Source organism: Myotis nattereri (assembly GCF_964212035.1).
Source record: "Myotis nattereri genome assembly, chromosome: 8".
NCBI classification, from domain to species: Eukaryota; Metazoa; Chordata; class Mammalia; order Chiroptera; family Vespertilionidae; genus Myotis; species Myotis nattereri.
This window is the reverse complement of record NC_138083.1, coordinates 85,102,791-85,126,812: the sequence shown is the minus strand read 5'-3', so window position 1 is coordinate 85,126,812 and position 24,022 is coordinate 85,102,791. Positions and strand designations below refer to the sequence as shown.

The 24,022-nt window shown below is 51.4% G+C and overlaps 1 protein-coding gene across 1 annotated transcript in view; it reads right to left on the bottom strand.

Moving 5' to 3' along the window:
- The window catches only part of MAPK4 (mitogen-activated protein kinase 4), a 122,271-nt gene that overhangs the window by 6,969 nt on the left and 91,280 nt on the right, over positions 1–24,022 (bottom strand). Inside the window, exons 3-4 of the mRNA XM_081096957.1 lie at positions 2,805–2,949; positions 704–865 (exon numbers count right to left, since the gene is read on the bottom strand). Of these exons, the coding sequence (XP_080953083.1) occupies positions 704–865; positions 2,805–2,949 (307 nt within the window). The remainder of the gene's footprint in view (positions 1–703; positions 866–2,804; positions 2,950–24,022) is intronic.

Sequence of the window (24,022 nt, the reverse complement as noted above, 5' to 3'; positions counted from 1 at the left end):
GGTGAGAAATAAACTTAATTTCTTTTTTCTCATGTAAGAATTAAATCTTATTTGAGCCTTAAGTATTTTGGTCTCTCTCACAATCGGCTGTAGAAGCTTCCTGAGGAAGCCTCTGGCAGGTATAAGCCCAATGATAATGTAACATCTAAGATGACAGAGCAACCTTCCTATGCCCAGGACCTTACAGATCCTATTTACTTATCCGTCATAACGACCGTATGTGATATGTAATTATGCCCATTTTATAGTCAAGGAATCTGAGATGCAGAGAAGTTAAGAAACTTGTCCAAGGCCAAACAGCGAGGCACTCACTGGTAGAACTAGGAATTGAGCCTGGCTTTGGCTCTCAAGCTGATAAAGCCCATGTTCTCTGCACCACACCATACCTTCCAAGGAGGAAAAAGTCAAGGGGGTGAAGGAGGAGAAGGAGGAAGCAAGTGGAAAGACAAGAAAGAAAAGGAGGCAAATCAGGGGTGGAATATGGAGGGCCCCTAATGACTGCCTTGAGGTTGCCTGCTGGCCACATTCCAGGGGCTCCTCATCTGGAAGTAGCCCCAGCAAATTCTGGCTGCCAGGGGGCCTTACTTCTATGCTAAGGACTATGCTATGTCCTTCTGGAAGGACACTACCTGCCCCCCCACTCCCTGCCAAGGGGACGCAGAGTGCAGCCTGCAGATGCGGGCCTGGCTGTGGGCGCAGGTACCTTCACTGTTCACTTCAGGGAGCAGCTTGCGCAGGGGCCTCTTCACCTCCCAGGTGCTGTTGATGAAGGAAGGCATCACCTTGAGCAGCTCGTCCTTGTCCTCCTCCCGGATCACAGGGATGGTGTCCAGTATGAGCTGCATCTGCTCCAGCTCATGAGCCCCTGGGGAGGCAAATGCCAGGTGGGTAAGTGTGCTGCCCAAGTGACTGGTGTGTGGAAGCCCCACAGCAGTTCCAGGAGGCCTGGGAGGGGCCACACAGGGCAGTGGGGACAGCCCTGGCCCTAGCTCTGGTCTTCCTTCTGCCGCTAACTTGCTAGGTGACTGTGAGCAGATGGCTTGCCGTCTCTGGGTCTGGCTTTGTCAAATGCCTCTGCCTCTGGGATGAACAGTCTGATACAGACTGGCAGCCAGCACCAAAGTGACAGGAACAGCCTTGCCCAAGGCTTTCCAAGGGCCCCCTCCCATAGGCCCCTCTGCATGTTCTTTGCCAGGCTGGAGAAGCAAGTGATTTCAAGGCCGGGAATGAGCCTGACCCTTTGGTTTCCAATGAGGAGGATTCCAATGAGGAGAGGAAAATATCAGAAATAACAAATTGGGTTTGGAATGTGTCCTGAGCACACTGCCTCTGTGCTCCTTTGGGCAGAGGGAGGAAGACAGGCTATGCCCAGGGAGTGGATCAGGATGGAGGCAGGCATTCATTCATTCGACAAGTAATTATTTATTGAGCACCTTCTCCCTGCCAGGCATCATGCTGGATGCTGGGAATGAATACCTCTCTCATCTGTAAACGCGTCAGTCTTTATGCATCTCAGAAACTCAACGCACCTTCTACCCCCAGACAACACTGACCCTGTGTCTGAGCTCTGGCACTGCTGGGATGGTCAGTCTGCCTCCTTGCTATCCCGCTCTGACCTCCAGGCCACTCTTACTTTCATTCCTCCCGTCTCCCCTCTTTGCATGAGTAGCCTTTCCACTTCCTCTACCCGACTGAATCCTCACCAAGCCTCGCTTTCCTCAAAGAGCCCCCTGACTCATCCAGCTGCACAGAGGCCCTCCCCTTACCCCCGGTTCCCATGGATCCCAGTCTGCCAGCAGCTGGTGGCCCAGGATGGGCTCTTCTGTGTGTCCCACATGCCCCGTGTGGCACTAAGTATATGCGAATGCTGTGAATGCCAGCCCAGAAAGGGCCTCCAGCATCAGGGTCTGCTCTCAAGGAGTCCCCGTGGCCTCTCCCTCAGTGGGCTCATGGAGGGTCAGTTCAGGGACTCTGGGAGCTCCTTGTGGGGACCCCTCTCCAAATGAGCACTCCAGACCGACTGCTCAGAATGGCAGGGAGAGCGAAGGAAGGGGCTGGAAACATAGGGTGGGTGTTTTCAATGGTAAACCTCAAGGTATTAGAATACAAGTGGTTACTTGATTGTGAAAGTTCTTTCCTAAAAGATTACGTTTAGTCTCTGTAGCATTTTGCCTGAAGTGACAGTAAGGTGCCTCCAAGCAGTGCCATAAAAGCCACAGAGGTTACTTCCAAGGGAAAGTCTGGCATGTTTTGTGCACCCAGTTCTCCCTTGGTCTAGAACAGTGGTCAGCAAACCGCGGCTCGCGAGCCACATGTGGCTCTTTGGACCCTTGAGTGTGGCTCTTCCACAAAATACCATGTTCGGGCGCGCACCTACAGTGCGAAGTTGACTTAAAACTTATTAAGTTAATTTTAGGGAACGTTGTGGAGTGAAAGAAGATGTAGTGTCGAGGATTGAGAAAGGTATGTTGAGATGGTTTGGACATATAGAGAGGATGAACGAAAGGAGATAGACGAAACAAGCATACAAGACGAGTGTGGATGGGAGAGTTGGAAGGGGTCGACCTCAGTGAACATACCTCAATCAGATTGAGGACGTTTTTAGCAAAGGCCAGCTTAGGAGTACCCTAATTAAGTTAATAACAATGTACCTACCTATATAGTTTAAGTTTAAAAAATTTGGCTCTCAAAAGAAATTTCAATCGTTGTACTGTTGATATTTGGCTCTGTTGACTAATGAGTTTGCCGACCACTGGTCTAGAACGACACCAGAGGAGAAGGAAGGCGAGTGGTTCGCAGCTTACCTGCAAAGAGCATTCTCCCTGTGAGCATCTCCGCCAGGATGCAGCCGGCCGCCCACATGTCGATGGCTTTGGTGTAGTTGTTAGGGGAGAGGAGCAGGCGTGGTGAGCGGTACCACTTCGTTACCAAGCCTTCTGACAGATAACCCTGCAAGACAAAATCCCGCTCCATCCGTCCGTCACGCAGATGCCCTCCCTCCCACGCCTCTTCTCCTTTCTCTTCACCTGGAGACAGGACCCCTTTCAGGATTCCTTCACCCTTGGTCCTTTCCTGTTGGTCTGGGAGGAGCATTACGGAACAGAAGTCTGACTGTAGGGGTTCAGACTAGTTTGTGGGGTTCAAAGGCTTTGCGGGGGCATCTCAGGAGGCCCTAGCATTCTCCTATGTAGAAAGGGATTCAGGATATTAATATTTTAGAAGAAATGATATCCTGCCCCAGCTTGATGCAAGTATGCAAAACAAATCTGTCCTCGTCTAGTAAGAAGATGGATAAGTAAGAGCCATACTCCAGTTCATTATGGCCATCAACAGAATAACGATGAGACACTGGAATTTCGTTTATCCAGTGGCTGGATCTCACACACAGCCATACATTTGAAATCAAGCCAGTTGCTTTGGTGTTAATGGTTAGAATTAATGCAGCTATAACGCCAGAGCCAAGCCCCTGATGTGAATGGCTAAGGCTAGCTTCATAATAGATACAGGCCAAGGGCATATGACAGCAGACCTAATGGCCAAGTGGACACAGCTTCTGCTCTGAGGATTCTGGGAGTTCTACACAGTGTTTTTGGCGGGATAGATGTTCTAGCTGATTTCAGCCATTGCTCAATGATTTCTGGGCTGGGCTGGAATCCCTCCCCACAAGATACAGTGATGGCCTAGGTGTTTTAGCGCAGAAAAGAAAACATAGCCAGGCAATTTGGAAGTTGTTCTCTATATGGTTCAGAAATCTGGCCCAACAGTGAAACCCAGGAAATGTCCATTTGGATCAACTGAACCATCTCTCTACAGTGAGAAAATAGGCCCTTTTGGGATTCAAGGGGAGACCGAGGGGCTCTAATGTGAGGTTCTAGGGGTGGTCTTGGTACTTGCTGTAATCCCCCGTTTGGCATCTGAATTTGCCTTTTTACTGATGTAGAAAGTATATCACAGACCCACGTTAAAATATATGAAAAGTTCAGAAGCCCAAGTAACCAGGAGCTTTTTATCAGTTAATCTGACATCTTTTCATTTGTTGAGCAAAGATTTATTGTTTAAAGCTTCTGAAAGCCCTGAATTAGGACAGCAGTTTTCTCTCCTTTGTGGCACAAGTTTTTTTCAGGGTAGGGCCTCAAACTGGTGGAACAAGGAGGAAAAGAGACACCCCCTCCCCCAGCGGGAAATGACTCCAGCAAAGCCATTCTCTGGCCTCAAAGCTCTCACCAACATGAACTCCTTACAGCTTTTGAACGTGTCCCTCTTTCTCTCTCCTTTGGGCATCTACACATGTGCATCCCATGGACAGAGGTCCTCACACCTGCTGCCTACCTGGCTGACACACACTCAGGCCGGCTTCCTCTCAGGAGCTTCCCAATTCGCTGGGATGAGATTGGATGCCCATCCTCCGGGGGTCCATGGCTCCTGTTTGCTACTGTTTCTTTACTTCTATGAAGTTGCCCAGTCTCCAGTCCCCTAGATTCTACGCCCCTCACAGGAAGCAGCTGGTACAGGTTCACAGTCATGTCCAAATTGCCTAGTCCCAAGTCTGCCTCTTAGGACATGTTCAATAAACACTGTTGAACGAGTGAATGAATGAATAAATTAATGAACAAACAAGGAATGTCTCCTGTGGTCTCAACCCCCTTCAGAATGAGGCAGCAGGGACCACTGACCCTCTTCTTTGACATACTTGACTTTCCAGAGAGTTCCAGTTGCCACTTTCAAAGGTGGGTGGGAAATTCACAGCAGTTGACAGCCATTGATACCTTGCCTTGTTCCAAAAAGGATTGGCAAATGGAAGTCATTTTTAAAAGGTCAGGCGTGTTGAGGAATAATTTACACACAATAACATTTGCCCCCTTTCCGGTACATACAGTTCCATGAGCCTTGACAAAAGCATAGACTTGCATAACCACCATCACCATCAAGATAATACACCAATTCCGTCTCCTCCAACAATTCTGTGCCCCCTTCTTGTCACTCGTTTTGCCCTGCTCAGAATGTCTTGTAAATGGAATCACAGCAGGAAGCTTTTGGAATCTAATTGCTTCTCTTAGCACAATGCCTGTAGACTCACCCATGTTATATGTACAGTAGAGTGTTAGGGGCTGAAGTCTGATCCTAAAAATGACAGAGACAAGCCAAGCGGTCTGCGGAAGGAAGGTCACTTCTGGGTGGGCGGGCTATACATCAAGGCTGTCTGATTTCATCTTCCAGTCGGAGTTGGAGGCTGAGACTGTCCGAGGAAGACTAAAGCAGAGATCACCCAGAGGGGAGGGGACTTAAGGAAAGTTTCCCTTGATATGTAAATAAACAGTCTTTTAAGGAATGGAACTCCCTATAATTAACATAATTCACACCTGCGGATCTGCAGCTTTGGGGCTGAGAAGTGGGACCTGGGCGGGAAGGGGAGGGGGGGCGGAGGGAGTGGGCGGGGCGGGGTTTCCTTTGGAAACACCTGCTCTGAAAGTGAAAGAAAGATGTTCTTTGGGGCAAGACTGCCCCTGGGTCAGAATTATGGGCCGGACCTTGACAGTAGTTGAGGAAGTTAACTCCTGGCTCTTTCTTACCTTTGAATGAAAACCAAGAACCTGCTGGATTTCTGTTAACTACTACCAGCTACTTCCCTACGGTGACTTGTCCCTCAGGCCCCTTGTGAAAATAAAGGGGGTTTACTGATGTGTTTCAGAAGCCGGGGGACAGAGGGGAATCTGGGAATGTGCAGTGCCTTCAGCCTGACCCTGGGGAGAGGGGAGGGGACCAAAGAGTGGCTCCCTTCCTGGGTGGGGAGTCTGAGCAGGGAGGTGCTGGGGTCCACAACACGCTACCAGTGACCTAAATTCAAGAGAGGAGTTTCAGTTGAGTAGATAGGGTGAAAGTCAGAATTTTCTAGAATTAAAAAGAAAAATCTTTAAAAAATACCCAGGAATAGAGACTCAATTTTAAAAAATATATATATTTTTATTGAGAGGAAGGGACGGGTAGAGAGAAATAGAAACAATGATGAACGAGAATCATTGATCGGCTGCCTCCTGCACACCCCCATTGGGATCAAGCCTGCAACCCACGGAGGCACAGAGAGGATAAGAACCTATCCCGGTTGGGCATGTGCCCTGACCGGGAATCAAACCGTGATCTCCTGGTTCACAAGTCTACGCTCAACCACTGACACACACTGGCTGGGTGAGGCTAAATTTTACCAGAAGGGCTCAGACATCAGTAAGTATATTGGCTCCCAGAAATCCCTAGACGGCCTTCCTGCTGAGCCTGCGGGAGGATAGTTTCAGCTCCATTTGGACGTGGAGGGCCCTGTCTTCAGTGAGCAGACCTGGTCTGCAGGGGGCTCCCCCAGGGCAGGCTGGGGGGACAGCAGGCCCACGCAGGACACACTATCCTGTGAGCTCTAAGACATCGCGCTCTGAGAAGACACGAAGCCAACACTGCAATTCTCCACGGCCCCTCTCAGCAGACTAGAGGGAGACTGGAATTGCCCTGTCCCTTCCTTCTGTGTGCCACCCCCCATCCCTCGGTGCTCCTGGGACCAGCTGGTGCTCCTGGGGAGAAGCTGGTGCTCCTGGGGAGAAGCTGGCTCTTCAGGAGGCGCCCCTGGGAGGCAGTCGGACAGGATTTCCTGTCTAGACCCTGTCAGGAGCCTTTGGGGTTTCTTCAGCTATTGCTCCAGCCCCGTTAGCTGTTCTCTTAGGGTCCTGTACTGTCAATGGGAGGCTTTGACGTTGAAAGCTTCAAAGGTGTGTGAAATAATAATCTAGCAGCAGCTGCCCTGAGTGAGGTAATTAGGGACCCACAACAGATCCAGAGGGAAGGTGTCAGTGAAGCTCTGAGCATTCCTTTTGCAGAAGAAGCAGGGGACTCCGTCCCAGATGCCTGCAGGAAATTCAGGCCAGCCTCGCTCAAACTCACCCCGGAAGGTGGGCACCCCTCTGCTGCCCCGACCAGCCACCCTGGTGGGTCCAGTTCTGAGGGGCTTGTCCTCTCGATGCCTCCACTGCCTGGAGCCTGACCTCATGGGTCTGGGATTGCAAGCCTCGGACGTCACCCATTAATGATAATGTACCTCCTGGCTTCTCACAGCCATGGGGGGAATTTAAATGGGGACAGGGGCTTAGAGTCAGTGGTCCCCAAAGACCCCCTGCATCAGAATCAGGGAAACTGCTTGTGAGATGTGCAAACTGCCCAAAGCAACCAATATACATATTTTTTTTCCTGTTAATCCTCACCCAAGGATATTTTTCCATTGATTTTTATAAAGCATGGAAGGGAGAGGGAGAGACACAGAAAGAGAAACATCAACGTGAAAGAGACATATCCATTGATTGCCTCCCACATGAACCCCGACCAGGGCTGGGGATCGAGCCTGCAACCGGTGCTCTTGACTGGAATCGAACCCAGGACCCCTCAGTCTGTGGGCTGACCATCCACTGAGCAAAACTGGCTCAGGCACCGAGGTACATCTTCAATGAGCCCCCTCCCAGTTTGAGAACCCCAGGAAGAACAAAGGGAGATGAAGGGTTGCAGAGGGAGGAAGGAGGGATGTTGGGCAGGATGGGCGTTTCTGTGCAGGCTGTGGTCGGGCCCCTGCCCAGTCTTACAGTGGGAGGAGCGTTCATGCAGCCAGGCGGTTGCAGGCTCTGCACTCCCAGCCTGGAGAGGCTTGCCAGCGGGGCTGCTAGCAAAGATGCTGCTCTCTGGAAAGCAGGGGATTCAGGGGCTCAGGGATGCCCCTGGCACCCTGCTTCTTTGGAAGGGGCTAGGAATGCATATACGCACCCCTGTCTGATCTAGAGAAACTAGGTCAAGTGAAAAAGAAATCGGGCTGTGGAGAAGTCATCCTTGCACCATCAGGGTGAGTGGGGCTGCTGCATGGGTGCTGTGATTCTTGTGGAGCCAAAGGCGTGTCACACAAAGTGGTGAAGACTGGACACTTTCACCCCGGAGGACATGGGCAGAGCCAGGAGAGCTGCTTTAGACATTTGCAAGGCTGTCGTGCGGACAAGGAGTTAAGCTTGTTCTCGAAGGCTCTGGGGACAGGCGAGAGGTATGAGACATATCTATGTAGTGTACATAATTCTAATAGCTAGCATTTATTGAACTCAAACTGCTGTAACTGCTTCATATAGATTAGCTCATTGCATCCTTGCAACAACCCCATGAGGTAGAGACTCTCTCATAGTCATTTTTCAGCGAGAACAAGGAGGCACAGAAAGGAAAAGCAACCTACCCCCGTCACACAGGGTGTAAGGGGCAGAGCCGGGGTTCAGCCCCAGGCTATGAGGACGTAGCACCTTTGTCTGAATATGGAGCTCTACTCCCTTTCACAGAAGAGCCTTCTACAGCCATCAGAGCTGTCAAAGGCCAGGGACTGGGTCCTAGACAGGCAGAGGGGTCCAATCACAGAATGGACAGCCCCGTGGGGAGGCGTGCCAACACCCACTCGCCTGGTGGATGCCAGAGCACAGCTGCTCAGAGTTGGGGGCTGCATGCGCATACTCAGGGGCTTGGGTTAAATGCAGGTTCCATGTCATCCGGCGAACAAGGCGATGAACTTCAATGCCCTGGCCCCCGGATTCACGACTGCCTTGCTCATGGCCGGGCAGCTCTCTGCAGCCCCGCGGCCGTCTGACCTATAGCAGGGGTGGATGCTTTGTGACACAGACCCTCATCAAAATACCATTTAGGAAAACACCAGCATCCCAGAGGCCCAGTTTAGGCAGAAATAGCTGGCCTCCCTCCCCACCGTCTTCTCCCTCTGAAGGTGTAGTTTTTATTTGTGCTAATATCCATATCAGACACACGTTAGAAGCCTTTGAAAAAGGAAGAATGCCGCAGCCAGACAGGCTTTCTTCTGGCTGCCTCCAAGCTCACTCTATGGAACTCATTTCCATGAAAATAGGCAGCAGGGACTCAGGGACTCAGGCTGAGGGAAGGAACACACCATCTTCACAGCCCGGCACAGTCATTTGTCAGTCACCTGGTACCTTCTGTTTATGCAGCTAAAATACATAGGGGCGAGGAAACAGCACATTCAATCAGCTGCCCCGAGTGTTCATTAACTTCCAAGGTGCCCTAGAGGCTGATCCGCTGCCTCCCTTCTCCCTCCAGGCTCTGAAATTCGCCGGCTCTTCCCAGGTTTCCATGGAATCAACCAAAGGCCCAGCTAAGTTCCTGCAGCCCCCAGGTGTTTATTCTACTTTTAAAAAATTACGAAAGAACTGCTTTTTACGAAGTAATTTATTTTTAAATGTGGTAGAATGCACCTAACATTATGTTTACCATCTTAACCATTTTTTTTGTGTGTTCTGTTTTGTTTGTGTTGTTAATCCTCACCTGAGGATATTTTTCATTCGTTTTTAAAGAGAGTGGAAGAGAGAGGGAAAGACAGAGAGAAACATTGATGTGAGAGAAACACATAGATTGGTTGCCTCCTGCAGGAGCCCCACCAGGGCCTGGGCCAGGGAGGAGCCTTCAACCAAGGTACGTGCCCTTGATCAGAATCGAACCCGGGACCTTTGGTCCACAGGCCGATGCTCTATCCACTGAGCCAAACTGGCTAGGGCCATCTTAACCATTTTTAAGTGTGCGATTCAGTGGCATTAAGTACATTCACATTGTTGTGCAACCATCACCACCCTCCACCTCCAGACTCCTTTCATCTCAGGAAACTGAGTCTGAAGCAACTCCCCATCCTCCTTTCCCCGCCCCGGGGCCCCTGGCAAGCACCCTGCCGCTCTCTGTCTCTACTAACTTGACTCCTCCAGGTACCTCATGTAAGTGGAATCAGACAGCACTTGTCCTTTGGTGACAGGCTTCTATCACTCGGCATAGGTACTTCCCCTTACTTTTAAACAGCAGGGAAGTGAGAGCAATGGAGTTGGGCTTCTTTTTATATTTTTTTAAAAATATATTTTTATTGATTTCAGAAAGGAAGGGAGAAGAACAGAGAGAGATAACAACATCAATGATGAGAGAATCATTGATCGGTTGCCTCCTGCATGCCCCCTACTGGGGATCAAGCCCAAAACCCAGGCATGTGCTTCGACTGGGAATTGAACCGTGACCTTCTGGTTCATAAGTTGATTCTCAACTACTAAGCCAGGCCGGCCCGGCGAATTTGGCCCCTTTTCAAAAAGCACTTTCTCGAAACGCGGTTGTCCTCTAATTCAACGAGAGCTCACCGTCGCAGATACGACCTTGGGACCTTATCCTCATGGAGTCCAATCACGAACTCTCAATTCTATTATAGTTCAAACACAAGGCAAAATGTTTTGTGCTCAGAGCTGTGCCAGGATCGCTGTCCTCGCCAGGCCCAGCTGCTGGGTTGATTAGAGAGGGGGGTGGCGAGAAGGCTTGGTTCAGCTGCTCCAGCCTCAGTTTCCCCATCTGCTTGTGCTGCTGCTCTCCCAGCTTTCCTCTGTGGGGCACTCGAGTCCTAGGAAGCTGCATCCCAGGCAACAGCCATCTTTAAGTGGTGGGCCCTGCTGGGCTGCAGTGTTTAATGTTTAGTGGGCCGGTCGGTCTGTGAGCAAATGGCTCCTTTTAGGAGGACGCATTAACTGCTGTCAGCAGACATCTGTCTCGCTGACTTTTAAGGGTAAATCTGGTGGCGTCCCGGAGCCCTGGTTCCCAAACCTGCTACACCTTAGAAGCACCTGGCGAACTTAAGACACTTCTGATGCTCAGGCCACCTGCTGTACTGCTCACATTAGAATCTCGGGAGGCACATCCAGGCATCAGTAATGTTTAAAACGCCCCAGGTGATCCCACTGTATAGCCATGTTTAAGAACCAGAGCCCCAGAGATCTTTACTTCACCTGCTCTGGAAGGTAAGCTGTACTTTCACGGTTCCCCAGTTAGTGGAGGCCTCTATTTCTAGCTCCATTCAAGATGAGAGAAATCCCTGAGCAGCCAGAGGTCTTCCCCAGATGGCTGACCCACAGGAAGTAAACATTTACTGGAATATAACTACTAATAGCTATAGCTGCCATTTAACGGGCACTTACAACACACCGGGCATTGTGCCAAGTGCTGCTTTATTATTAGTGCATTTAATTATCAAAATCACTCTGTGAAAAAAGAGAGGCGAATAGCTTGACCAAGGCCAAATTGGGTAATAATTGGCAGGTGGAGGTTTGGTCCTGGCAGCGAACAAAACGAAGTCCCCGTAGCCACAGAACATACATTTCAGTAGGACAGACAGCTGACCACATGAATGCATCATATGTCTGGTGGAGATGGCGCTGGGAGTAAAAATGAAGTGAGGTAAGGAGATTGATGGGGTGGGTGGTCCGGAAGGTCTTTATAGAAGGGGACATGTGAGCAGGTGAACCAAGGAGTGACCCATTTGGGGGAGAACATCAGAGAAGTTCATCTCTGAGCCCCAAACCTTCCTTTACTGCCCCCCCCAACTCTGTCCCCATATGAGGGCAGCTCTCTCATCTTCCTCCTCCCACCAGGCAAACCTTCCTGCCAGACTCCTCGTGAACATCCAGGTGTACATAACTGGGAGCAGCTTAGACTGGGGGAGGAATCTAATGATTGGTTGAGCATTCTACACAAGAGACTTTGCCAGCAAGAGCTCAGCTGACCACATGGCAACCCGTAAGAGGTATTTATTTTTTCATTTTAAATCTGGGGAGATTACTGCAGGCCCCTCCCCTCTGCCTGGCCTAGCTGGCGAGGGCCTTTGTGTCCCTGGACCCCTTCATCTCCACATCCAACTCTGTAGTAGCGGGGCGGGAGGTGGGGAGGGGCCCGAGGCAGGGGCCAGCTGCTCTATCTCTGTCTGCGGGGCCCAGGGTAGAGGCTCACTTTAAATGTGTTGCGCAAATGGAATAACAACCTTAAGCTAAGGAATGATTGATATGTCTGTGGTGGAATTTCAGGAATTGACCGCTAGTCAAGGGGAGATTATTTTGAAGTTTGTTGTTAAAATCACAGGACAACCCTGGCTGGTTTGGCTTAGTGATTGGAGTGTCTGCCCGAGGACTGAAGGGTCCTGGGTTCGATTCCCAGTCAGGGGCACGTACCTGGGTTGCAGGTTGGATCCCCGTCTCTGGTTGGGGCACGTGCAAGGGGCAACCAATTAACGTGTTTCTCTCTCTCTTCCTTCTTCCTCCCTCCATTCCACTCCCTCTCTCTCTCTCTAAAAACAAACAAACAAACAAAAAAAGTGGAAAAAAATACCTCTAGTGAGGATTAACAAAATCACAGCACAAAGGCAGTCGCCATGTTCAAGTCCAGCCCTCGGAAATCCAGGGGCTCCTCAGGTGGGTGAGGCTGTGATTTTCATTTGACATTGTCTTGATGCTGCCTAAGGTAGCTAGGCCCCTTGGGCAGCTAATCTTGCCAGGAGGGACAGCTTGGAGGTCAGACTCAGCACTTTATGGCATCCATTCCACCTCCACTCGCAAAAACAAAGAGACTGTGAGCTCCCAAGCACTTGAGTGGTGTGTGCAACCATAATGCATGTTTGCCAGGTGCTGACCATGTGCGTACCGCCCTGAGCTCACTCTGTTCTTCCTTTGATTCTCATGACACGCTCACAGGTGGGCACGGCTACTGCCCCTGCTCTCAGGTGGGGGGTGGAGGGGGAGCTGAGACAGAAGGTCAAGGACAGTCCCAAGGTCATCAAGTCTCCCCAGCAGACAGTTCAGGCCCCCTTTCTGCTCTCCCTTGCAGCGGCTCACACACCGGCCCTCCCCAGAGGATAAGCGTGCTCCCCCTCAGCTTGCAGAGCCCGCTCAGAAGACTGAGAGGAACTTCCTTGGAAGCCAGTGTAGTAGAGGCAGCGGGCTAATAGGTCAACGTGGTTCTCTTCCAAGTAAACGTGCCAACAAGGACCTGGCTCGGTGCTTCCTCAGTGCTCTGAGCCTTCCTGTCTCAGAAGGCCCTGGGGTCTCCACCACCACCTTCGCTGAAGGTAACTAAGATGGAATTAATCAACTAAGAAAAGTAATGAGAGACGTTGTCATGGTGTTGCTTCTCTCCGCGGACGCATGCCGTGGTCCAACCCCAGCGGGTCCAGGGGTTCCCCAAAGGTGTGGACGGAGTCGGCGAAGAAGGAATGACACGGAGACAGCGTTCAGTTGATCAGCAGCCTAGCCAGGATCTCCAGCCAAGTTCTGGTCTTGATCTCCAGAGAGGTTCTGCTTAGGATCTCCAGCCAGGTTCTGTGTCCATGTTCTCTTGCTAGGTTCTCCAGGTTCTCCAGCCAGGTTCTGTAGCCATGTTCCCTCACTAGGTTCTCCAGCCAGGTTCTGTCCAGGTTCTCCAGCCAGGTTCAGTCACCAGGTTCTAGTCAGGTTCTCTTGCCAATTTCTGTAGTCAGGTTCAGTCCAGGATCTTTTGCCATGTTCTCTCGCTAAGTTCTGTCTCTAGGTTCTGAGGCCAGTTTCTGTCCAGGATCTTTTGCCATGTTCTCTCCAGCGAAGTTCTTCTGTCTCTAGAGAACGTTCTGTGTAGGTTCTGTCTCTCTCTGTGTGTCTTGCTGTCTTGTTACATCTGTATTTATACCAGTTGATTCAATCCTATCAATCTCTATTACAAAGGTTAGGGCGTTTCTTATCTCCATTCCAGGGAGTAAAGATTATGTGGCTTAAGCATGATTGTTCGTAGTTAAAGTGATTAATTACCCGCCTGGCACTTAGTTAAGAGGTTTTATTCCCTCCCTAACTTCAGGGGAAAATCCCTACCTGGGGAAACAACCTTTCTCAGAGACCTTGGTTAAAACATATAGTGCCAAGAAGGTGAGCAAACATATTAAGAACAGTATGCCATATATGCCAGGTCCCTTGAAACAGCAAGGATGGACCGGCTCCCAGCAGACGCAGGGCCGGGGACAGATTTCAGAGCCTCCAGGTGGCCTGCGTGTACAGATGGCTGGGGGAAGGGACTGGCCTTGGCCCCAAAGGAGCTCATCCAAGGGTGTTAAAAGCTCCTCTCCCCCAGGGTCCTGCAAAGGGAAGGGGCCGGGTCCGTGCAGGGCTCCTGCTGCCAGAAGACCCCTGGCCAGGCCCTGGCCTCGGTAGGAAAGGAGCAGCCACCTGTGGAAGGTGGTGGTAGGAGAAGCCCGAAAAGCCCGCGGCCTCGGGAGTTGACGACCTGCCTGTGCTGGTGCTGAAAGTCCCCGCTGTCTGCTAACATCACTGCTTTTAGTCAGAACAGTGTTTCCCCAAAGGGGTTCACAGCCACAGGGTGCGAAAGGGGGAAGCTAACGTGCGGCCACACCCTCAGGACAGGTCGGCAACATCCCATACGTTTACTGACCGTCTCGGGATCTCCTCCCGGGGCTCTGGGATGCAACACCCTGTCCACATAACCACACCTTCCCAGGTGCCTCGTGGGGACCAGCCTTTCTCAGGACACTCAGGAAATACCGAGGAAGGTCCTGGTGAACACATTTACTTGGAAGAGAAGACATATTATCTCTAGCTCACTGCCCCTACTCCCCTGGCCAAGACGAATGTCCCCATGGCTCCTGCTGAATGGGCTGCGAGTGAGTGGAAAACCGCACCCCCTCCCTCACTTATCTCTGAGCCCCATGGGCAGGGCAGGGACTTGCTGTGCCTTCTGGGACCCGAAGGCAGGGTGGCTGCATGCTACAAACGCCATTGGAAGTGTGTGTTGGGGGGAGGGCTGGGGGCCTGCTGGGTGAGAAGCAATGAGCCCCCTTCCCCTGCAGGGAGGACGCAGAGGCTCCAGAGTGTGTGTGTGTGTGGGGGGGGGGGGAGGGCTGCTGGGTGAGAAGCAGTGAACCCCCTCCCCCTGCAGGGAGGACGCAGAGGCTGCAGAGCACTGAAGAGGGTTGTGAAGAGGAGGGTGGGAGAGGCCCTCAGACCCACTCTAGCCCCCACTCCAACGTGGCTTCTGTCAGGGTCCCAACTCAGCTGCCTGACCCTGACCTTCACAAGGGGCTTCTCTCCGTGGTGACCAGTCAGCCTACCCAGGACAGATCATCAACCAGGGACCACATCTTCTCTCAGCGGAAACAGTTTTCTTCCTAGAAAAACTGCAGGTCCCGGGCAGGTCTCGCTTCTGAAAATGCCCATGTGCGGAAAGGATGCCAGGTTCTCTGCTCCACGGAACATAGGTCCCACATCAGAGGCTTTGCTGGCAGGTGTGTATTAAGGGTCTCCAGTGGGTCTGGCCTGTGTAAGGTGCTTGGAGTTGAGGAGTGCATAATCTCTGATCGTCTCTTCCATGACAATTTTGTAAAATAATTTTCAGAGACAGCGTTTAAAGCTTGTCCAGGATTTGAAAGATAATTGAAAAGATAACTTAGTCTTTCCTGTCATATGGTGGATACTTCAGTACAGTTGATATTCTAGACATTTCTCTCCCCTTCAAAACTAGTTATTGGTAATGTCATATGAATGTGTAGGATTATTGTCAGCTGTGGGGAAACCCTAGTAAGTATTCTTTTGTATATGAGCTGTGAGATTTGGGGCATTTCCTGTTTCCTCACGTGGTGGATAAACTTATTCTTTGCATTGACGATACTCATTAACCAGAATGTCCATGATGTCCTAGTTGTAGGCCTATGGTTGTAGGGTGGGCCACAGAAGGAAGATACTTCTACACCAAGACAACTGGTTGCTGAATGTAGAAGTAACTGCAAACCGTATAAACATACCCCATTAGCCGAAACCGGTTTGGCTCAGTGGATAGAGCGTCAGCCTGCGGACTGAAAGGTCCCAGGTTCGATTCCGGTCAAGGGCATGTACCTGGGTTGCGGGCACATCCCCGGTGGGAGATGTGCAGGAGGCAGCTGATCGATGTTTCTCTCTCATCGATGTTTCTGACTCTCTATCTCTCTCCCTTCCTCTCTGTAAAAAATCAATAAAATATATTTTTAAAAAAACATACCCCATTAAACCCGAACTAAATGTATCCTTAGCTCAGCTGCTGCTTAGTCAGACCCTCCCAGCCGTACCACCACCACCCAACGTGAGGGGAACATGATGGAGAGCATGTCAGGATGCAAATAGACCACTTCCTGACAAATTGCTGCCCACATATCTTACTTTGCAAATATTACAACAAGATGTGACCGCATGAACATGTTGTTAGGGTCTCTCCCAGGGCCTTGGAGGAGGGGGGGTTGTGCAAGCGAGAGGCCGAGCTGGGCTTCCCGAGCTCCGTGGTAAACTCGGCTCTCTCCAGGAGTGAGGAGGCCACAGAGGAGGCGACTGGCCAAGGAACAGGGAGGCATCCCGTCAGGGCTTTCAAGGTGGGAAAGCAGGCACATGTTCTAGGAACCCTCTTGGAAGTGAAGCAGGCGGGGCCTGTCTGCTTTGGGTAGTGAGGTTCTACTCTCTGTAAGAGTTGGATAGGATCAGAATTATTTATTGTTTAAAAGGTTGGTTGAGCTTGCCTGTAAAGCTGTTGGGTCTGAGGTTTTCATTGTGAGATTTTAAACTACTGACTTCATTTCCTTATAGTTACTGTATTATCCTGGTGTTCTATTTCTTTTTGAGTCAAATTTCATAAAATTGTATTTTCCCAAGAATTAATTCATTTCATAAAATTATAAGTATATGTTTCATAAAAGTATAAAGTTGTATTTTTCCAAGAATTAATTCATTTCATAAAAGTATAAGTATATGTTTATTTTGTATATCATTGAATAAATGTATATGCGTTGTATATACTTGTATATCATTTAATATATGTATTGCATATAACTAGGTATTTATTTAATAAGTGAACATTTATGGGCATAGGGCTCAGCGTCTTCTCTTAGTTTTGAGTCTGTTGTGCCCGTTATGTTCCTTCATAACTTAGGGCTGTCTGAATGACCTGGGCCGAGAGGCCACCCGCCACTCTGTGGAAGGCTGACACTGAAGCTTGCCGACTCGCTGCTTGATCTGATTCAATTCCATGTTGATCAAAGATATACCACATACAGGAGCGTTTGGGGCGGGGCCCAAGGAATGTATTCTGGGCCATGACTGCGTTTTTTCATGAGAACGAAAACTATGATCAACTGTCGTTTTGGTTCCAGGAGCAAAAAGCATTACTGTAGTTTACAGAGCTGAGTTCCGTGCTCTTACTAAAGTTCAGTATTGTTTCCAGTGCAGGGGAATGTGGGGATCCCCCTGGCAGGAACAGCTCGGGCTGGAGAAGCAGCCCCCGTTCTGGGGACCCTGGGTCACTCTCTAGTGACTATGACTGGCTCCATCCTTGACTCCCGAGGCCCAGAAGTGACCAATGCCATCCTGCTGCCTTCTGTCCCCCTTTGTGGTCTAAATGACAGCCTGCCTCCTTTCCCGCCCATTTAGGTATTTTCACAGAGGCAGTGGGTCTCAGCTTCTGTCTCCACCTCTAAAAGAGAGGCTGTAGGTAATTGCAGTCAAGTCTCTCTTTTGCAGAAGAGGGACTCCTTTCATCTTCATCACCATCACTGTCACCATCATCAATAACAGCCGGGATTGCAAGCCCTTACCACGTGCCTCCAAGCACTCTATCCACACTTTACATAAAGAACCCCAATGCGCACTGCACAGTAGGCCCTTCGATTATTAATCTAGCAATAGCTACTGAGCTCCGACTACGTTCCTGCCACTTTCCTGGGTGCCGGGACAGCAGTGAACAAAGCCGGTAAGCTCCCACCCTGAGGCATCCACCTGGTACGCATATGGAGTCGGTGTTTTCCTTCCTATTTGACAGAGGAGTAAAGAAAGGCTTAGAAAAGGACATGGTGACCCAGCTCAGGAGTTGATGAAGCTGTGAACACACCCAGGCCTTGTTTTGAACAGCTCCACTTCGATCTACATCAGCAATTCTCACCCCCAAGCCCAGCTCAGAGTCACCTGGGGAGCTTGTTAAAACTCACATGGCTGAGCCCCACCCTCAGCGTTTCTGATTCAGCGAGCCTGGGGTGGGGCCAGAGAATGTGCATGTCTAATGAGTTCCCAGGTGACAGTGCTGGTCTGGGGACCACACTGCTCCGTGTACAGAACCAAGTGTTGGAGCCTTGAGTAAGGCAAGTGCACCCTTCACACCCACCTCCTTCTCTCTCCATTGCGTCTCTCCTCCTGCGTGGGCCAGGGACCCCCACACCAGGCCGACTCCCCACATGATCCCAGACCCCACCCAGCCCCACCAGCCAGCTCTGGTGTTCTCTGCCCTCACCATCGGTGTCTACACGTATAATTATCCCAATGAGACAGCTTCTCACTTACAGTCCATGTGAACACGTTTCGCTGCTGGAAGGGCACCTGCTCTCTCAGGCTGTGTTATGGCCAACACACAACTCACGCCCTCGGAGGCTGGCTGCTATGGCTCTCAGCGGATGATGGAGTTCGCTGCCAGAAAAGCCATGCTTGGACCAACGCAGTCTCCCAGGGTGAGGCTGCCGAGTCGTGTTCACTTAGATCCGCAGGTTCTGCTGAATGACTCCTGTGTCTCCCCAGGGAAACCCCCACCACTGCAGCCCCTCTGGTTGGATGGAGGGATTCAATGTCAGGGAGCATCGTCCCATAATGCTCTCTGGTTCTCAGCTGTCGGAGCCTCAGCCAGGATACCTCATCAGGTGTCAGGACCTCATCATCTGTGTTCCCCCACCTGCTCTGCTTGGTGGGTCCACGGACAGGCGACGCGCTTTAGAAGTTCGTAGGACTGACACCATCATGGTGCCCCTCTCCTGTACGTAATTCAAATCAAACCCATGCAAACTACAAAATAAGTGCAAGGATATCTGTTTTGGGTTGAATGGTGTCCTACGAAATTCTTATGTTGAAGTCTTAACCCCCAGAACCTTAGAATGTGACCTTATTTGGAATTGGGTCATTGCAGACATAAAAAGTTAAGAGGAGTTCATCAAGGTGGGCCTTAACCCAGAATGACTGGTGTCTATTAAAAAGGGAAATCTGGGCACAGACACGCTCACGTAGAGAACGCCATGTGCAGATGAAGGCAGAGATCGAAGTGATGCACCTACATGACAAGGAACGCCAAAGCTGGCCATCAAACCCCCAGAGGCCCGCAGGGAGGCATGGAGCACATTCTCCCTCACAGCCCTCAGAAGAAACCAAACCTGGTGACACCTTGGTCGTGGACTTCGGCCTCCAGAACGGAGAGAGCAGGTATCCAGCAGGTGTCTGGTTGAAGGCACTCTGTCTGTGGTTTGTTACAGCAGCCCCAGCAAACGAATACAAGGCCAACAAAGGCCTTATTTTCTTCCTACAATGACTACATTGACTTTTTTAGAATAGCAAAAGTCAAACTCTGTACAAAACTTTGGGGTGTCCTTACTCTGCTGGGCCCTGGCTCTTGGGGTGTGCTGAAACACTGCTGGGTTTTCTTAGGAGGAGGGCCTGGCTCTGGTCTTACCCAGGGCAGCCTGCGCTCCCCTGCCAGACACAGAGAGCTCAGATGCTGTGTATCTGTGTTGAAAACATGTTTGGGACCTGGGTTCAAATCCTGGGCCAGCAACATACTTGCTGGTGACTTAAAGCAACTTTCCTAACCTCTCTGAGCTTCAGATTCCTCATCTGCAAAATGGAGATGATACTTCATAAGGTTGCTGCCAGGATTAAACAGAAAACAAACAAGAACCACCGGCCCTGAGCAGAGATGCTGCCGCGCCCCCTCTCTCCATCTCCATTTTGATGGAGACTTGAATGCTCCCCTTTGGTTAGATATTATGCCCAAACTTGGCAGCCTGATTCCTCAGGTACTTCCTGTCCTCCTCTCCCTCCCAGCCTTCCCACGCTCTTCTGTCCTGGAGCCACACTGGACTGTGTAGGACCTGTCCACCACCTTTGCCTCGCCTGAATCCCGCGCCCCTTCCTAACGCCCAATGTCCCATAAGGCTCACTTCATGCCTCATCTCTTCGAGATGTCCTCTTTCCAAATGACCTCCAACTCAGAGGAGAAATGGCCCAGGGAGGGAGGGAAGGAAAGAAAGGTTCTGACACAAGACCCCATGTGTACCACTCACTCCCACTGGGTACAAGGCCAGCCTGGCTGATTTGCTCGGACTTTAGCCCGTGCTCTGTCTTTCCAGTTCGATCATCCCCCACAGGCTGGGAGCGGCGGAATGGTGAAAACTGCCATTTGTCAAACACCTTCGATTCTGACGGCTTTCTTAGAGTGACAGGAGAAGGAGTACAATGCCCCTCTCACCATGCTCAGTAGAGCTTCCACCTTCAGTGAGTGTCTGCTGACAGTGGCGATGTCAATGGCTCACATCTGGATCTTCCTCCTCTCAGGGAGGGTGGTGTGGGTGCGGAGGGCAGGAGGGAGCAGAGCTGGAGGCCGCCCATGAGGAGAGAGGGGCCAGATCTCCCTGGGTGAATCAGTGGCCACCATCTCTGTGCAAATAACTCTTCCTGGGAGTCTGTTGTGGGGCGAACATTCCCACCTCAGAATAAAATGTGTGGGGTAATAAGCTGGGTGTGCAGGAGGCCACTGTTAAAATGCAGAAGGACACCTGTCACCCATTCAGTGAGTATGAAGTGTTCACAGTTGGGGGCACAACGCAGACATGAGCCCACTCTAACGAGTTTACCATGGGCTCTGTTGGATAGAGAGGACACCATGTGACATGCTGTCTTAGTTGCATATCATTTAGGAGTTAGTCAGGTGTCTCTCACTGGGACTCTGAGGACACAGAACACCAGTGGTGAGGAGGAGGAACATGCTTGGTGCAAGGGATAGAGTGTAAAAGGCATCGATGGCCCTGAGTGGCCTGAGGACCCTGGGTATACTGGGGGGGGGGGGGGGCGGGAGGTGGGGGAGAGCTCCAAGGAACACAGTTTGAAGATGTCTGTGGTGGAAAGAACACTGGATTTCGGGTCCTGGCGTGAAGCCACTCACTAGGTACATAAGCCTCGGCGAGTCTACGAAGCCTGTTTCCTCATCTATAGAATGGAGACAATAATGCGAGCCCTCCCTATATCGCAGGGCTCTCCCGGGATCACAGGATAAGCGGTCAAATACGTGGAAGGCAAATGCGTGGGAAGTGCATGCACCCTTGAAAGTGCCCCTCCCCCGAGGTCCTCTTGTCGCTCACATTCTACACGCAGCAGCTCCTTCACATGCACTGACCGTGACTTCACCTCCTCCTGCAGGGCCACGATTCAGGACGCCTGATTCTGAGTCCTCACAGGCCCGCGCTCAGACATCAAAGGGAGGCAGATCCTCCTCCCAGGGGCCTGATGGCTCTGACCCCACTAATTCCACCGTCCGCCCCTGTAGTCTCTCTTACTTTTCAGGTTGTCACTTCTTTCTGCTCTAAGGGGGCCTGTCTCGTCGCCCCCTTGTGGATTTGACAACCAGAGAATGAAGTTTATTAGAATCGTGTGTAAAGTGGGGGCACACTGGCTCAGGTAAAACGCAGACACCCAAGCCAGCGCTCCCCACCAGCTGTCTGTCGGGCAGCGTAGGATCTTAACTCCCCTCTGGCCTGTGGCTCCGATGGGTGAGGCTCCAACGCAGAGGGCCCGCTGTCCCGGAGTCCAAAACCTATACTCGCCCTGGGAGCCGCCAGCCAACCCTACTCAGTGCTGCCCCATGCGGACAGCAGAGGAGACGCTGGGCGGCAGCTGAGCAGATAGAAACAGGGGTCCTTCCCCACGTCCTCCAGCCCCAGCTTCTAGGGGCTCTGGGCCTTTATTCTCTCCTCCCACTTGCCCGGCTAAGAGCTCTCGTCTGCTGGGAGCTTCCACCCTGCTAAGCACTGTGCCAGGCACACTGCCTTCTCCTCCGGTGCTTAGAACAACCCTATAAGGTAGACACCGTTCGCGCCTTACTGCAGGTAAGAAAGCTGAGCTCTGGGAGGAGAAGTAACTTGCTAGGTCATGTGATTTTTAAGGAGCAGAATCAGGGCCTGTACCCTGACTGCTACTCTCCAGAGTTCTTTCTCTTGGGCTCTTACTAGTGACTGCAGGGTGCTCCCGGCTGAGAACTGAGTCCAGAGTCTCTCCTACAAAAGGTGCACTGGCCTGTACCAGACTCACGGCGCCCTTAGTCCCTGGGGAAAGATGGGAGGTTTCCTCCTGAGAGCAGGGGGGAGCCCACCCGGCCGGGGGAGGCCCTGCGCTGAGGCTCCAGGTGAAATACCCCAGACCCAGGTGATGTGACTGTGTGATTTCTGGAGCAGCTGGAAGGCTGCTTGAAAAACCCTGCCTCCGCTGCTGGCTGAAGCCTGAACTGTCCTTTCCTTGGAATTCAGCCCAAGAGAAATGAAAACCTACATCCACACAAAAACCCTTGCACGAGTTGTTCATGTCAGCATCATTCACGATAGCCAAAAAAGGAGGAGCAACCCAAATGTCCATCAGCTATGGAGCCGATGAAACAAAATGTGGTGTGCCCATAAATGGAATGTTGGTTGGCAATAGAAAGAAATAAAAGTACTGGTTCCGGCCACCAGGTGGATGAGCCTTGAAAACATACTAAATAAAAGATGTCAGTCAGAAAAGACCACACATTATATGAGCCCATTTACATGAAATTTCCAGAATAGACAAATAGATAGACAAATCCTATATAATGAAAGGCTAATTTGCAAATCGACAGAACGGGTGGACAGACCAGTCCTATGACGTGCACTGACCACCAGGGGGCAGACGCTCAACACAGGAGCTGCCCCCTAATGGTCAGTGCACTCCCACAGGGGGAGTGCAGCTGAGCCAGAAGCCGGGCTCACGGCCGGTGAGCGCAGCAGTGGTTTTGGAAGCATCTCCTGCCTCCTTGGCAGTGCTAAGGATGTCCAGGAGCGGACCTAAGCTATCAGTTAGACATCCCCTGAGAACTCCCAGACTGTGAGAGAGCACAGGCCAGGCTGAGGGCTCCTGTCCCCCATACCCCCAGAGTGCATGAATTTCATGCACCAGGCCTCTAGTTAAGTAGATTAGTGGTTGCCTAGGATTGAAGGGGATGGAGGCTTTGGAACCTGCTGACTCAGGGGGTGGAGTTTGCTTAAGATGATGAAGACTTCTCAAGTGGTTTCTGGTGAGAGATGCACAGCTCTGCGAATGCACTAGAAGCTACAGGCTGCGCACTTTAAATAGGTAAAGTGTATGGTATGTTGATTACATCTCAATAAACTTGTTTTTGTTTTAAAGAGTTTTGAGGCAAATATAAACCATTATGCTACAGAAAGGAATTCCCTCACTGGTAGCCTTTTCCCAACGGGCTGTGCATGGTGCAGGGAGCTCTTGGTCTCTCAGCAGGAACCCGTGTCCTTAAGAAGCAGGCCCTGGGCTCAGTGAGTCTCCAGCGGGGAGAATGGAGGGAGAGAGCAGTGTGGGAGCGACAGAGAGGACAGCAGGAGGGACCTGGGAAGGTGGGAGTGCAGCAGGAGGGTGGGAGATGGGGTCCACAGGGAGACGGAAGGGCCCAGGACACAGGGGGGCCAGGGAAGGTCACAGAACGCTCTTTTCTCCAGCGTTCCTCATGACACTTTCCGCTCCTCCTCACCAAAGGTTCCAGGGAGTCCTCCAGGCCTGGAGCCCAGCCCGGTTGCATCAGCTGCTCCAGGTCCCAGGAGGCGGCTCTGGTCTCGCTCTGGCCCTCTCATTAACAGCAGGGCCTTAGCCAGGCTCTTTAACCCCAGGGACCCTAGTCCTCAGCTACAAGGTGAGGACAATAATGAACCTGCCCGCCCTGCCTCCTTCCGAGGTTGGTGTGAGGATCCGAGGTAGCATGCGTGGGAAGAACTCCCGTGGGAAGAACTCCTGGTGCATTGCCGAGAGTCGAAGGGGAAATGGCAGGGTAGATGTGAGGGTGTGGATCCCCCAGCTGCAGGCTGCTCACTCTCTCACCAGCTTCTGACCCCCACAGCATTTGCAAATTGCTCGGGGTCAGGGCTGAGGGCAGCTGGTGACCACAGAAGAGAACTAAGACAAAAGGCCTTCAGAGAACCAGACGCAGAACTCAGTCCTCCTGCCCCGGCTCCTCTCAGCTCAGCTTGGGCCTGCTGATCACCTCCCCGGCCATGGTGATGCCTCTGGCCTGTGCCGCCAGGCCAGGCAGGTCATTCTGGGCTTAACCTCCT